Source organism: Chelon labrosus (assembly GCF_963514085.1).
Source record: "Chelon labrosus genome assembly, chromosome: 20".
In the NCBI taxonomy this organism is placed as follows: domain Eukaryota; kingdom Metazoa; phylum Chordata; class Actinopteri; order Mugiliformes; family Mugilidae; genus Chelon; species Chelon labrosus.
In genome coordinates, this window is record NC_140353.1 from 846627 (window position 1) to 860938 (window position 14312).

Here is a 14312-nt window from a genome sequence, read left to right on the forward strand (position 1 = left end):
ATGTGTCCAACACCGCGAAGGAATAAGAAAGACGAGAAGAAGAAGAGGAAGAAGAAGAAGAAGAAGAAGAAGAAGAAGAAGAAGAAGAACCGCAAAGCAGATCAGGTCTCTGACATATTTAGAAAAGAATCCTGAAGAAAAAGTCCCACAATTAAAACTGAGAATCCTTCTTAAATGTGCAGAATTAATAAACCTTTAAATAGAAAATAGATCTGAGTAAAGGGTAAAAGGCGCAAATGAAAGAATAAAGAATAAATATTTTTGAATAAATGGAAAAAACAGGAACAAATCAAATCCACGTGTAGCCTGAAACAGTTTAAAACAACTAAAAGTCTTCATTAAATATTATTTATCTCACCGTTTCTGATTTAACTCGTTTTATTTCTATTCTATTTGAATTAATAACCATTAAATACATATAATATTACTAATAATAATCCACATGAACGGCTCAGTTTGCATAAATTACATTTATTCGCGTTTGTTGTGTTAAAGAGGCGGATTTAGTTGAAGACTGGAAACGAATCTGTAGAAATGAAATAAAATAAATAAATAACTCCAGCGGAGAAAACGCGGCTCATGTTTAGGTTTTAAAAAAAGAGAAATCCTCCAGTAAAAATCATTAGCTGCGTGGGCGCCGCGGGGTTAATGGTTCAATCGATGTGGAAGCTGGAAGTGAACCGGAGGAAGCGGAGGACGAGCGGCTGGAGGCCGCAGCTTCTCCCCGGGAGGAGCCAGGCCTCATTCCTGCGGCGGCAGCGACACCGTGTGGCCGAGAGGAGGAACTGCAGGGGGCGCTCACATGACGGAGAGGAGGAAGAAGAAGAAACTGGATTTAAAGCTGCAACTAGAAAAGTCTGGAGTCTGTTAGATGAGTCTCTGTGTCACATAACTTACCTGAAACACCTGATGGAGAGTTGGTGGATGTATCTGAAGCTTTGAGCTGCTCTCATGGACAAACTCAAGACAAAATAGTATTTCTCAGCTTTTGGAACAACCTCATCTGCTACCGAGGTTCACAGAGGACGAACAGAAAAAGATTCACATACAGATGATCAGCAGCCAGGAGAGGCCCAACAGTCCTGGACCCGTACTCCTAAAGAGTTGCTCCTAGTGACCAAACTAAGAACATTCTTAAATTCTTAGAATCATGACGCTCCTGAGGTGAGATGTGTTCAGAGCAGAGAGGAGGACTTATAAGAGGCAGAAAGGAGTCATTTATGTGTTGTGTTGTATTTCCTCATGCCTGCTTCTTGTCTTGTCGTGTGACACTGGAGCCAAATCTACGTCTTAAACACTTTTATTCTCATTGACCAGTTGATCCAGGGTTTCCTGCTTCTTTTCTTCTCCACTGATGTTCGGTTTGTGGAAGATTTGAACACCAACCAGCAGCACCCCCTTAAAGAACCAAAGGAACCTCATAAAAGCAGCTAGAACCCAAAGTAATCTTTATTAGAACAACTGGACTCAACATAAGCCCTGACGTCCTGACTGAGGTTTATAGTTTTATTTATGCCTTTATGTTTTAATCCGTGTTTCAACAATAGACCTGAAACCACATGACAACAACAAACACTCCTAGATGTCTCCTCCTTTATACACTATGTGGATATATACACATATATATATATATATATATATGTGTATATACACATGTATGTGACTGTGAAGGTGGTAATTAATGGTTAATAATGTCCATAAAGTTTCATCCATGCGGTTCCTTCCAGTTAATTAGTGGTTCTTTAATGACCCATTAGCTCCAGAGTCAAGGAGAGAACCGGGGCACTACTTTCTTCTAACAATCCCACAATGCACTGCAGCAGCTTTTAGAGGCAGGATGATGCTAAATGATTTTAAAGCAGCAGTTAGAGAAGAGGACTCAGGTTCCCAATCAGCACTCTGCCTCCTGCAGTGATTTTAGTCAGAACGACGTTTCCTGTTCAATTATCCAGGAAGTGTTTCTGTCTGTGTTTTTAAATGAGTTGATGAGTTATATCAAGACATTAATGGATCATCAGAGAACCACTGACTGGAGACAGGATCAGAACAGGTTCCTCCAGGTCCAGACTCTAGTCATGTGACCTTCAGGTGGACTCCGCCCACAGATGTTCCTAATAAAACCTAAATATTGTTTGGTTCCTCCTGACGGGAACATGAATGTTATTAAAAATGGATTTAAATATTAGTTTAGGATGCTTCCAGACAGACGACCTCTGACCTCTAGAACCAACCAGAGGACGATGTGACGACGAGGAAACGTTTAATCAAAGCTGCCGTCGCTGATCAATAACCTGAATGAGACGATAAATGAGACGACTTTAATTCCTCCAACGAGTCTGAGTCTGACTCATTATTCTAATGATTCTCTTATTGATCTGACTGAATGGAGGAGGAGGAGGAGGAGGAGGATGAAGAGACACGATGTTTGGATGCCGGTTTGTTTACTGAGAAATATAAATTAAAATCATTAACCAAAGTTCATCTTTAAAAGACGTCGTCGGAAATGTCGTCTCCTCCTAAATGTCCCTTAATGAGCTGTCAATCATTGTTGAGACAGACGGAGAGAGACGACGTAAACAGACAGAGAGGCTCTGAGATCCAAGATGGCGTCGACTCTTCATCCCTGATCAATGACTGTGATCAGAGATGAACCGTTACCACGGAGACCAGATCTAAGACATCAATCAGTGAAGAGGAGCTTCACATCTACTGGAAATACAACAGAAGAAGAAGGAGGAGGAAGAAGAAGAGGAGGAGGAAGAGGAGAAGGAAGAAGGTGGATGAGGAGCAAGATAAGCAAACGACCAAGATGTCTTCACGTCTCCAACACAGGACGAGGATGAGAAGACGGAGAAAAGGGAGAAGGAGAAAAAGGAAGGGGAAAGGAGGAGGAGAAGAAAGAGGGGGAAGAGAAAAGGAGATGACAGGGAGGAAGAGGAGGAAGAGGCCGAAAAGATGACAAAGATGATAAAGAAGGTGAGGAGCAGATACGAGGAGGTGGAGAAGGAGAGGAAGAGGAGGTGGACGAGTTGATGAAGGATGGAGAAGAATGGGAAAAGAAAAAGGGGGAGGAGGACGAAGTAGGAAGAGAAGTTAAAAAGGAGGGGATAAGAAAAGGAGAAGATGAAGAGATAGTAGGAGCATGTCCTCCTCCTTGTCTTCCTCCTCCATGTCTTCCTCCATGTCCTGAATGTGTAGAGTCTTAGAAGACGACCAAGATGTCTCCACGTCTCCATCGTCTCTGTCCACATGGACTCCATCTTGGTTCATCTTGTTTCTCTACCTCCATGTTTCTGTCCCTCACCCTGATGATGATTAATGAAGGTTACCATGGTTACCAGCGCCAGAGCCTCCATCAGTCTGAGGTTTGATTCAGGAGGTTTTTATTAATGGTAAATGTATACAACACCCAGTTCACATTTAATCTGCACAATAATAACTTTATGTTTGTTTATCTGTGATTCTCTTTAAAGATAATTTACTGTTTGTCTGTTTGTGATTGTGATGAAGATGAAAACCATCGACCAACCTGATTCTATAGGATTTACATCCATTCAGTTTCCTCTGAAGCAGTCATTATTATTATTATTATTATTATTATTAATATTATTAATATTATTCCAGTAATAAAGATGAAATCTGAGTCTCTGACAGAAGGATGGATGAGAGTAAAGTTCTACTTCTTGGTGAAAAACTTCCTGAAGACGTTCATCTTGGGCTTTGGAGAGGAGTCATCTGTTACCTCAGGGTTCACAGCTGGGGGGTCCTGGCTGTTTGAAGGAGGAGGAGGAGGAGGCTCTGAAGGAGGCTGGGGATCTGCAGAGAACACAAAGGCTTTTTATTCTCACTGTTCACTAGCTAGCTAGCGTGCTAAGAATGCTAACACAAGTTGTTCTGGTGCGGGACGTCCAGGCTGATGTTTCACAGCAGTGACACGGGACGATATTAATGTCAGAGCATCCACTTCTTACGTATGTGAGACACGTGCAGTTTCATGTTTTTGTGTAAGAACATGAAGCAGCAGTTTGTTTGGTTTGGTTGGACTGAAGCTGCTGCGTCGTCTCACCCGAGGTCTTGGTCTCCCCTCCATCAGGGTAGTTGTGTCTGTTGTAGTAGGTGTGGGGGGGTTTAGGTGGAGGGTGGCTGTCCGTAGACGACTGTCTATCCAGACCATTGGCTCTCCTGTCCCGAGATCTGCTGGAGGACAAATCCTCTGGGGCGTCGACCAGCTTCTCCAGACTGAGGTTGGTGGACGATGGTCTCCTGAAACAACAACAAGTCGTCTTCAGCGTTACGTTACGTTACACCACCTGTTACACCACCTGTTACACCACCTGCTCAGTTCATGTAGATCAGTCAACGCCAACGAGCGCTGCAGCCACGCAACAAATATTAGCTAATTTTGTTTAAGTAGTCAAAGTTATTTTGCATGACTGTATATACCATTCAGCAATTCTATATTTAGCCAAACTGCTAGCAAGCTAGTGTGTTAGCGTACTAGTCAACAAGACAACTAGTGTTAGCATAGCTCACCAGAAACTGAAACGATGGTTCATCTCCCAGACTGAAGCTTTAAGCAGTTAGCCTAGCTTAGCACAAAGTCTGGAGGCGTGAATCATCTGGTTAAGCCGAACTCTGGACTTTAGCATCCAAGTTTCCCAACAAATAGCTCCAATGCTAACTCATTTTTATTTCTGAGCAGGTTAAATAAGCTGCAGAAAACACGTCATCAGTGTCTTTTATTGGTTACTGCCGTGCTGTACAGCTGAACTGGACCCATAGCTGTGTCCTGTGCCACCGTGTGGTTTCCACCTTGTCCAAGTATCTCATTAAAGAAAGAGTCTGCTGGCAGGTCGATTCATTTCTTCAGCCTCTCACCCACCTGAGCGGTGCACGGTGTCGCCCACGGCGCACAGTGTGAACAGGTGAGATGTGGAAGTCAAATTACCTTCAGCAGTTTGAAGGAAAACCACTTCAGCCTGAAACTCCATCAAACATCAGAGACTGACAAACGTCACCGAAGTGTTTTTAATCATTCAGGAACTCGAAAGCAAAAACAACATGGCCGCTGGTATTTCCAAAATGTGACAGAGAACGAGAGCTCACGTTCTTGGTTGTTATTCTTTGAACAAACGTCCAATTATAGCGTCAACCAATTATAAATATAACATTTAGATTAATGTGGTTTTATCTATGTGATTATTTGCAGACATTTCTATAGTGTTGTCTGACTCAGCCTCCCAGAATTAATTTAAAACTGTGTCAATACTCCATGTGTGTACAGAAATGTTGTTCAGTCAAAGCTGAAAAGATCAAAAGTGCATTATTTGACAAAAACATAAATATTTAAGTATAAAAATGTGCTGTTTTTTTGCTCAACTTGAAATGTCCCACACTTTCCTGCAGCCTGCACTCATTAGTCAACTGATCAACTCACTTCTTTCTGAGCTAAATCTGAAGGAGCAGTGTGCCAGCGCGGCGTCTGAGGGTCTCTAAGGTCTGAACTCACCCGGAGTCGTCCGAGTCGCTGCTCCCAGATTCAGGGACGTTCTGGAGCTTCTTCACCCAGAGCAGCTGGAGCTCCCGGCTGGACGCTGCAAACAGATACTGACTGCCGTCCTCCAGACTGTAAGGAACAGAGAATATATCAGGGTTCACCAGGGGAAACACGACAAAGCACGACATGCACAATGTTTGCAGCTCATAAATCGGTGCCCTAATAAACAAGGGGAATAAACGTCATCGAGTTTGTGAAGGTTTCAGTCAAGTTCAAATCCAGAGAGAAGCTGAAACAAAGTCATCTGGTCTTGTTGTGTTTCTAGAAGAAGTTTCCTCCAAGTCTTCAGCTCTAAATGATGGTGGGGAGTCTAGGTTTAGTTACTTCTCTGTAATCTGTTGGAGATGAGTATCAGGTTGTAACCAGCCACAGACTTTACTTATAAAACCCCAAATGTCCACCAGTCATCTAGATCTAAAGAGTTGGATTAAACATCTTCCAGACACTCTACAAGTCCAGATGTCTTTTCTTATTTAAAGACACTGTAAAGTTTGCAGCCGTCTTACATCAGCTTGAACGTGTTCTCCTTCCTCCTGTAGTGGGAGTTCTCCCTGCAGACTGCTCCAGTCATGCTGATAGGAGGCCACCTGGAGCTCCTCTGTGGAAACAAACAGTCGACACTGAAGCACATCTCCATGGACAGTACGTTGACACACTGTCCAGTTATTAGTCAGTCTGAACTGGTGGAGGAGAGCTGGTCTGGACAGTCTCTAAGTCCCTGTGTCTCCACCTGGTCTTAATCTAAATGTGTCTCCACATGCGTCCCCAGCCAGCACTTGAGATCTGATCTCAGTTTGTGTGTCTGTAAATCAGCAGCGCCATCATGTGGTCAGTAGAATATTGTAGCAGCTGCTGTCTCTAATGGATCTCTACCTACCGCTGGATCAGAACCATCAACAGCTGCTGGTTGACTTGGAGACATGATCCAGATGTTGGAACCAGATGGAAAGACTCTCACATGTTAAGATCTGATTTATTTAAGGAAGGAATGAATGAAGGAATATGTGTGTGTGTTGTGTGTTTTCCTGCCTCTGCTGCAGACGCTGTGTCTTTAAACAGACTGAGTGTCTCCCCCTGCAGGACGGCGAACACCTCCTCCCAGTGCTCCAGACCCTGAAACCAAGAGACGGTCAGACATTCACCTGGAGACACCACAAAGACGCTGAAGATCATCTCCATCTACTTCTTCTTTCCTCCTTTCTCCCTTCATCCACCTCATTCTTCTACACTTCCTTCTTTGATTCCTCCTCTTTCTTCCTCTCTACCTCCACATTTCCTTCCTCTCCTCATTCATCTACTTCCTTTGTCTCTTCACTTCCTCCTCCTTCCCCATATACGTCTTCTCTTCCTCCTTTCTCTCTTTTCCATACCCTTCCTCCTCTTTCTTATCATCCTTCTTCACCCTCTCCCTCCATATTTCCTCTCTTACCCCCACACACCTCCTTCTCCTCCTCTACCTCATCTTCTTCCACCACCACCTTCCACATCTACTTGTTCTCCTCTTTTGTCTTCTCTTTCTCCTTCTTCATCCTCTCCTACTCCTCCATCTCCTTCTTCTTCCTCCTCCATCTCTACTCCCTCTCTAACTCCACCTCCTCCTTTCTCCTATTTGATGTTTTCAGTCTCACGTATATGTCGAGGCAGAGAGGAGCAGGACGTCTCTCACCTTGTTTCCTCCTTGTTTCAGTTTGATCTCCAGCGCTCCCTCCATTCTGACCGGCTGCACAGACCTCACCTGAGAGAACACACAGGTGTGAGAACATGTGGTTCACGATAATGAGTCAAGAAATGAACGGAGCAGCTCTTACCTCAGGGGCAGGTTGTTTCACCTCTGGTTCATCAAACTCCTCCTGTTGCTGTGCAGGAGATGAAGAAGAAGGTGGAGGAGCGAGCTCAGGTGATTCAGAGACCTCATGCGTGAAGGATGTTACCCGCATCATCTTGGGTGAGTCAGGAGGGGTATGTGCTCTTGCAGCAGGTGAAGGTGGTGGTTCAGTTGGAGCAACGAGCTGTCTGATGAGAGGAGGTGAGTTGGGAGGTGTCGCTCGCTTCTCTGGTTTGTCCAGGGACTCTGTGGAGGAGGAGATTCTGGGCTTCGGAGAAAGAGGAGGTTTGGACCTGGGAGAAATCTCTTCAGGCGGGGGGGAGGTGGAGGTTCGAAGGGATGTGAGGGAGCGAGAGGAGTAGTCAGTTGATGTGGATTGACTTCTCCTGGGCGCCGCTACAGGCAGGCTGGAGCTGGGACTAAGAGGAGGAGAATCTGTCATGTCCCTCCATCTCTTTGAATCTGGATCCTGGTCTAGAGTCGGGCTAAGGGGACCGGGGGAGGTGGGGACACCGTCTCCTTTCTTATCCTGCATGAAGGGTCTGAAGGGTCTGTCCGACTGCCTGCCGCTGACTCGACGTATGCTGTCCCTGGAGAAGGACGTCCTTGAGACCCTGGGCTCCAGAGGTTTACTCCTCAGGGAGGAAACTCTGGCTGGAGGCCGTCTGTCCAGGAACTCCTTCTCCTCGCTTCCAATAAGACCCAGCCTCTTCTCCCTCTGCAGAAAAAACAGAAAACATTTAGGAGGACGTTTTAAAAGCCGAGGTTCTTCTTCTGTGGTGTAGTTACCAACCCACCTGCGTTTTCTTCTTCTGCAGTGCCACAAAGCGCTCGTTCTGAGCCTGGATCATGGCCTCCAAGTCCTCCTGCCTCTTGAGGAGCTCCATGACGTCAGATACAGAGTCCTGGAGGAACCACAACAACAATCAGAACTCCCAGAACTCCCAGAAACAATCATCCTTCTTCACACTTTCCACCTCTGCTGTGGAGATTCAGGAAAACCAGGAGTCGCGGGCAGGACTAAAAGCTCAAGCTCAAATGCGACCCCTGGTTTCCCTGAATCCACCTCAGGCCGTACCCCGTAGTCTTCAGCCATCAGCGTGTTCTCGTAGGAGCTCAGCCAGCGCTCGGCCTGATCCAGCTCCCTCTGCAGGAGAGAAATCTCCAGCTCCTCCTCAAACAGGAGCCTGGTCTCCTCCCAAACCTTCTCCACCCGCAGCTCCAGCTCCTCCAGCTCACAGAGGCGCTCCTCCACCTGGAAGAGGAAGTGGAAAGGAAAAACAGGAGGTCAGTGGTTAGCAAACACTTCCTCCTCCTCCATGTTCATTAGGGACGGGATTTTATTACTACAAACATCTTGTCTTGGCTGAAGCCTTAACACCGATCTCTTACCTCCTGGGACATGAAGTGTTGGTCTCTAATCAGCCGCAGTCCTTCTTCTTTCGTGGCCTGTGATTTGCTGAGCTGCCGGTCGATCTGAACCCGGTACTCATCGTGTTTCTTAATGAGCTGCTCCCAGTCGCTTCCCTCTCCGCTCTGAGCCTCGCCCCGAATCAGAGACAGCATCTCTCTGAGCCAGGCCCTGCGACACAAACACAGTCCTGTAAATACTGAATCAGGTCCATGTTCCTGACCCTGGTCTCTATGGACCCTGGTCTCTATGGACCCTGGTCTAGATGGCCTCCTATCAGCTACTGTATCAAGGGAAAGACTCGCTTCTCTAGTTTCAATGACACCCAGTATCACACGCCTATTCTATGACCTAACTTCACTATCTACATGTGTTAGAGGCTAAAGGACATACATGAGTTCCGTCCACTGGGAGAGGTATTTCTGCACGTCTTCGGCCTGGGCCAGTCTGAGCCGTCGTTGGGAGGCCTTCTCCTGGATGCTGGCCCAACAGGCCTCCAGCTCCTCCAGCCGCTGAGTCACAGAGGATCGGACCTGCGGCTGCCATCTGCTCAGTGCCCGGCCCTCCTCTCGGCTCCTGGTCACCTCCTCAGAGATCAGAACCAGGTCCCTCTGATGGGGGGTAAATTTATTTTGAGTGGAAGTGTTGATGTGGCTTCAGTCTTTGAAGCTTTTGTGGCGTATTTGGTGGGTGTTCTTACCTCCAGAGCCTCGTGCTGTCTGGACAGAGTCTGGATGGAGTGCAGGTCGTGACCCTGGTCCTCTGAGTCCAGCACGGCCTCCTTCTCAGCCATCCACCCCTTCAGCTCGTCCACGTCGTGGTTAAACTGATGAACCTTCCTCGCTGACTGCAGATTCTAGAGGACACAGGACAGACCGTCACTCTCGCCGCCTCTCTCTAAACTCGAGAGACTCGTCCACTCATCCTCATCTATACCTGCTCTCTGGTCCTGATGCTGCTGTTGAGCTCGTCCCACACCCGGCTGAGGGCGTCGTCCCTCCTTCTGGCCTGACCGTCCTGCTGCAGCCCTCGGCTGAGCTGCTGCACCGAGGTGAGCCGGCTGCGACCCAGACCGGACACCTCCGACACCAGAACCTCCAGCTTCTTCTGAAGCATCTGCAGGAGACAAGTGAACAGGTAAAAGAGGAATTAAACCTAGCATCTTCAGCCAGGTTTCTCTAAACACATCAGTCTTGTTTTATAGAATATATTGTAAGTTGTTTTATAGTCTACTGGTGGTATTACTGCCCTCTGCTGGATAAAAGTAAGAATGTATGTCATACAGCTTCGGATTTTCTCTAAAGAAGAGTTATGTTTGTACCAGTTTTTGTCCAAATGAACACCTGTGTGTCATGTGATCATTTGTTTATGCATTTTCATTGGTTAGTATCTGAGGAAACAAAAAGCAGCATGGTGTCATGTGACTCACTTCTACGTCCTCCAGGTCTTGTCCACAGTCCTTCGACTCTGCCACCGTCCTCTTGGAGGTCAGCCATGTTTGTAGTTCTGTGGCCTCCCTCTCGAACACGTACAGACGGAGCTGGTCTTCCAGGGCGGCGCGACGAGTTGTGGAAAGTTTGAGGAGAGTCTCAAACTGTTCGAGGACAGAGGGGAGGGACCCGCTGACCAGGTGGCTGAGACGGAGATGCGTTATTATTTTAAAAAGAAGAAGAGAAGAAGAAATGTTTGACATATGTACCCCACACACTTCAAACCAGTTTACCTGTTGGGATGTCCAAGGTGCTGCAGCGACGCTCCTGTCTCCTGGAGCCTCTCCACCGTCTTCCTCTGGTTCTCTAACTCCACGTCCACAGAGTCCAGCTTCCTCAGCAGAGCCTCTGTCGACTCCTCGCTCCTCCCACAGTCCCGGGACTCCAAACCCACCTGCTGCTCGTTCAACCACAGCTGCAGCTCCGAGACCTCCACACACACACACATAGACACACATCTGAATAACAATAACGCTCCTTTAAAAGGCACGCTTTGACCGACCTGTCCGCCCCGTCTTCGTTACCTCTGTGAGGAAGGTGTGGATGCTGAGCGCCTCCTGCAGGAGCTTCCCTTTCTTCTCTGCCTCACGCACCAGCTCCTCGTGGAGACTCTTCAACTCGTCCAGACGCTCCCGGATGTCGTGAGATGCAAAATGACGACCTCTGACCTGAGAAGGTTAATTATAAGAAGATTCACAGTGAATGTTGAGTAGGGTGATGTCTGCAGACCGTCGGCAAACGAGTGAATACGTTCAGCTTAAGTTTAGAGCTCAGCAACAAAGAGGAAACCATCTGTTTGTCTGTAACAAACATCCATCTGACTACAGCTTTAACAAAACCTGAGTCAGTGACGCTTCCTCACCAGATTACGCCCCGCCTCCTGGACTGCCTGGACCAATGGGGCGCGGCTCGAGATCTCCTGCGTCGCCGCCTGATAAAATAAATATAACATTTAGTAATAAAATGACACTTCTTTGAACCCCTTCAGAATTTCCTACATTTCTGGATATACTTTTGTTTATTCAAGAAAATGAGCCAATATTACATATCAGTGAGGTGCTAAATAAGTGAACCCCTGGTATAATATTTCTGATTGGATTCTGTTTGTCTCCTTTCAGGATGTTTTGAGTCATTTTTATGCACAAGTGTAGAAAATGTCTGAAGGATTCAAACTCTTAAGCATCTCTGTTCATCCCTCTGTACCTGGTGTTTGTGGAGGAGCTGCTGGCTGCTGCTCAGGGAGCTCCCCAGGTCTTTGGCAGTGACCGAGGGCAGCTTGTCTCTCAGCCAGGACACCTCCTCCTCCAGATCTCTGTAGAACTGGAACAGGACCTGCCAGGCCTCCAGGGTCTCGCCACGTCTCTGCAGAGGCTCCGACAGACTGTTGTACCTGTCGGAGACAAAAAAAACGCCGACATTAACACCTCTGGCATTCTGGCATTTCACTGCAGTGTTAAATATTAGGCTAACATTACATCTGCTGCGTGAAAAGGAATAGTCACGCTCTAGTAATTCCACATATGACATAAATCCGACTGGAAAAGATCTGTTCATGTAGCTTTTGAAACATTACAGTTGTAAATCATAGAAATAAATCCACTAGTCCCTTCATTTTACTTTTATACTTATTTATTTGTTTGGTTTTGTTTATAAGTTCCCTATATTCCACTAATACACTATCATTGATCACTTTCATAGAAAATAATCTTTTTATTTATCCCACAGTGGGATTAATTATCTTTGAGTTTTTAAATCTATTTTTATTTGTTTTATGGTTTTAATTGTTTTATGTGCCTGACTAAAATAGTTTTATGAGATAAAGACAATTATTATTATTATTACTACTATAGTTACTGTTAGCAGACCTGTTGATTGTATGAGCCACTCTGGTCTGGATCTCCTCAGCCAGGAAGTTTCCCTGAGAGTGGAAGCTCTTCGCCGTCTCCACCAGACCCTGACGACACAAACACACATTTATATTATATTATTTATTAGTATGTAGTATACACGGTGCGCAGCAGATCCTGAAAGTGTACACATTTCATCAGTCTACACTCAAATGAAGCTTTAAGACATTTTAATATATTTAGAAATCAGAGTCTAAAGGTTTGTGACTGTGACACAGAAGAAGTTTGGAGCGACTCCGTTCTCTGTAGAGACAGACCAGCATCTCTGAGTTTAGGTTTTCATCTCTGAGAGCCTAAACACCTAAACAGATCAAGTCCAGCACCTGGATTCGGTCCCGGTGTCCGTCCACCTCCTCCTCCAGCCCATGCAGAGCCTTCAGCAGCCTGTTGACCGACTGCAGGTCTTTGCCACAGTCCTCGTTGGACAGCTCCCTCTCCACTGACGCCACACACTGCTCCATGTCGTCCAATGAACGGTGGAACTGTAGCGCCTGGAAAGAAACAACAAACACTAAACTTAAACCCTATTTTCACAGGACCTGTTTGATGCAGAAATTTTTTTTGTGTGGCTTATTTGCACGGGATGAATAAACTCTGTGTTTGACTCTAATTCACTGCCTCTGTCTCTGGTTATGACGTCTCTGCTTCCACACTGTCTGACAGCTTTAGTTGCTTTGCAGAATCAGAATGATAATAAAAAAATATATTTTCTAAACGAAAATATAATATGATAAGACTGTGTTGGCTACTCTGAAACAGAGGAAGCTACCTGATTGGCTCACGTCCATGTCAGTCTAAACTTATAACTTAAAATCTAAACTCTAAACACTAAGATCCAAATCTGTAGGTTGCACAAGTAGTTGCGAGTGATGAGTACCTGGTAGGCCTCCTGCAGTCTGTTTTTCTTCTCCTTGCAGTTGTGGATCAGGGAGTCCCAACCGTCGGTCAGCTCTTTGAGTCGAGGTCGAACCTTCGCTTCAGCCGACTTAGACTCTGACAGCAGCTTCTGTCCTTCCTGTGAGAAACCCAGAGACAATCAGCTCAGAGGTTACCGTCCCAGCCCCAGAGTGGGACGATAACAACCACGGGGTCAGGTAACACGTTGAGCGTATGAAGATGCACCTTGGTGAGCGTGTCCACTCGGTAGCGGTTGGCGAGGATCTCGGCCTCGAAGCTCTGATGTTTAAGGACTTTGGCCTGAAGGTTGGATGGTTCCCTCCAACTCTCATCCAACGCCACGGCGTTACGCTCGCTCAGCCACACACACGCCTGGAAAACACATTTAATCCGACAGGTAGATTAATAGACAACAGCAGCGGTGTCAAACATACGGCCCGCGGGTCAAAACCAGGCCGGCAGAGTGCGGGGTGGATTTGAAAAGTGTGAAAATGGCATTAACTGCAGTTCTTCAATAAAAGTAGCTGCTATTCCTACTCCGTCCACTAGGTGTCACACAGTTTTTCTTAAGAGATTTCAGGTAGTAACAACAAAATGATTTGTAAAAGAATAGTTCACTAAATGTTAACACTTTCACAATGTACTTGTTCTTCTTTGCACTAAAACACAGGTGTCAAACACGCGGCCTGCCAGACAGTCTAATCTGGACGACACCAAGACTTAGGAAAATGTGAAAATGACATAGAAGAGTAAAAATAACTGGTATCCTTAATTTGTCCACTGCTTTAGTCAGAGAAGTGAACAGAACATTACACTGAGACCCAGGACTGAACAGCAGACAGCACTTATTATTCATACGAAATTTCATTTTCTTTTAAATTATATTAAATGTAAACATCGTTCTAATTTACTTACACGTCTACGGAAAAAATCTGGAGCTGTCATTATTTATAGGTTATTATTCTGTTATGTTACTGGTCTGGCCCACTTGAGATCAAACTGGGCTTTATGTGGCCCCTGAACTAAAATGGGTTTGACCCCTGGACGACAGTGAAGCTGTACCTGGTAGCTGCTGGATAAGAACTGCTGCAGCTGCAGGGATCGATCCAGATCTTGGTGACGAGATTTGCTCTGCTTCTGCACTTCACTGCGTCTACACACGTGATCAGAGGAAAAGCAACGTGTATCAGTTCAAGACATCAGAAAGCATGTAGCTCGGACAGCA

General features: G+C 46.0%; 1 protein-coding gene across 1 annotated transcript in view; it reads right to left on the minus strand.

The window, feature by feature from the left end:
• Positions 1–3254: 3254 nt before the first annotated feature.
• sptbn5 (spectrin, beta, non-erythrocytic 5) overlaps positions 3255–14312 on the minus strand; it is a 38358-nt gene continuing 27300 nt past the window's right edge. The window contains exons 57-79 of the mRNA XM_084568367.1: positions 14150–14240; positions 13313–13459; positions 13068–13205; positions 12514–12681; positions 12149–12237; positions 11487–11673; positions 11146–11214; positions 10808–10951; positions 10517–10713; positions 10223–10427; positions 9730–9909; positions 9494–9649; positions 9187–9404; positions 8775–8964; positions 8461–8637; positions 8180–8287; positions 7366–8100; positions 7224–7292; positions 6587–6670; positions 6064–6155; positions 5510–5626; positions 4067–4263; positions 3255–3816 (exon numbers count right to left, since the gene is read on the minus strand). Coding sequence (XP_084424493.1) covers positions 3677–3816; positions 4067–4263; positions 5510–5626; positions 6064–6155; positions 6587–6670; positions 7224–7292; positions 7366–8100; positions 8180–8287; positions 8461–8637; positions 8775–8964; positions 9187–9404; positions 9494–9649; positions 9730–9909; positions 10223–10427; positions 10517–10713; positions 10808–10951; positions 11146–11214; positions 11487–11673; positions 12149–12237; positions 12514–12681; positions 13068–13205; positions 13313–13459; positions 14150–14240 — 3898 coding nt within the window. The 3' untranslated portion in view covers positions 3255–3676. The remainder of the gene's footprint in view (positions 3817–4066; positions 4264–5509; positions 5627–6063; positions 6156–6586; positions 6671–7223; positions 7293–7365; positions 8101–8179; positions 8288–8460; positions 8638–8774; positions 8965–9186; positions 9405–9493; positions 9650–9729; positions 9910–10222; positions 10428–10516; positions 10714–10807; positions 10952–11145; positions 11215–11486; positions 11674–12148; positions 12238–12513; positions 12682–13067; positions 13206–13312; positions 13460–14149; positions 14241–14312) is intronic.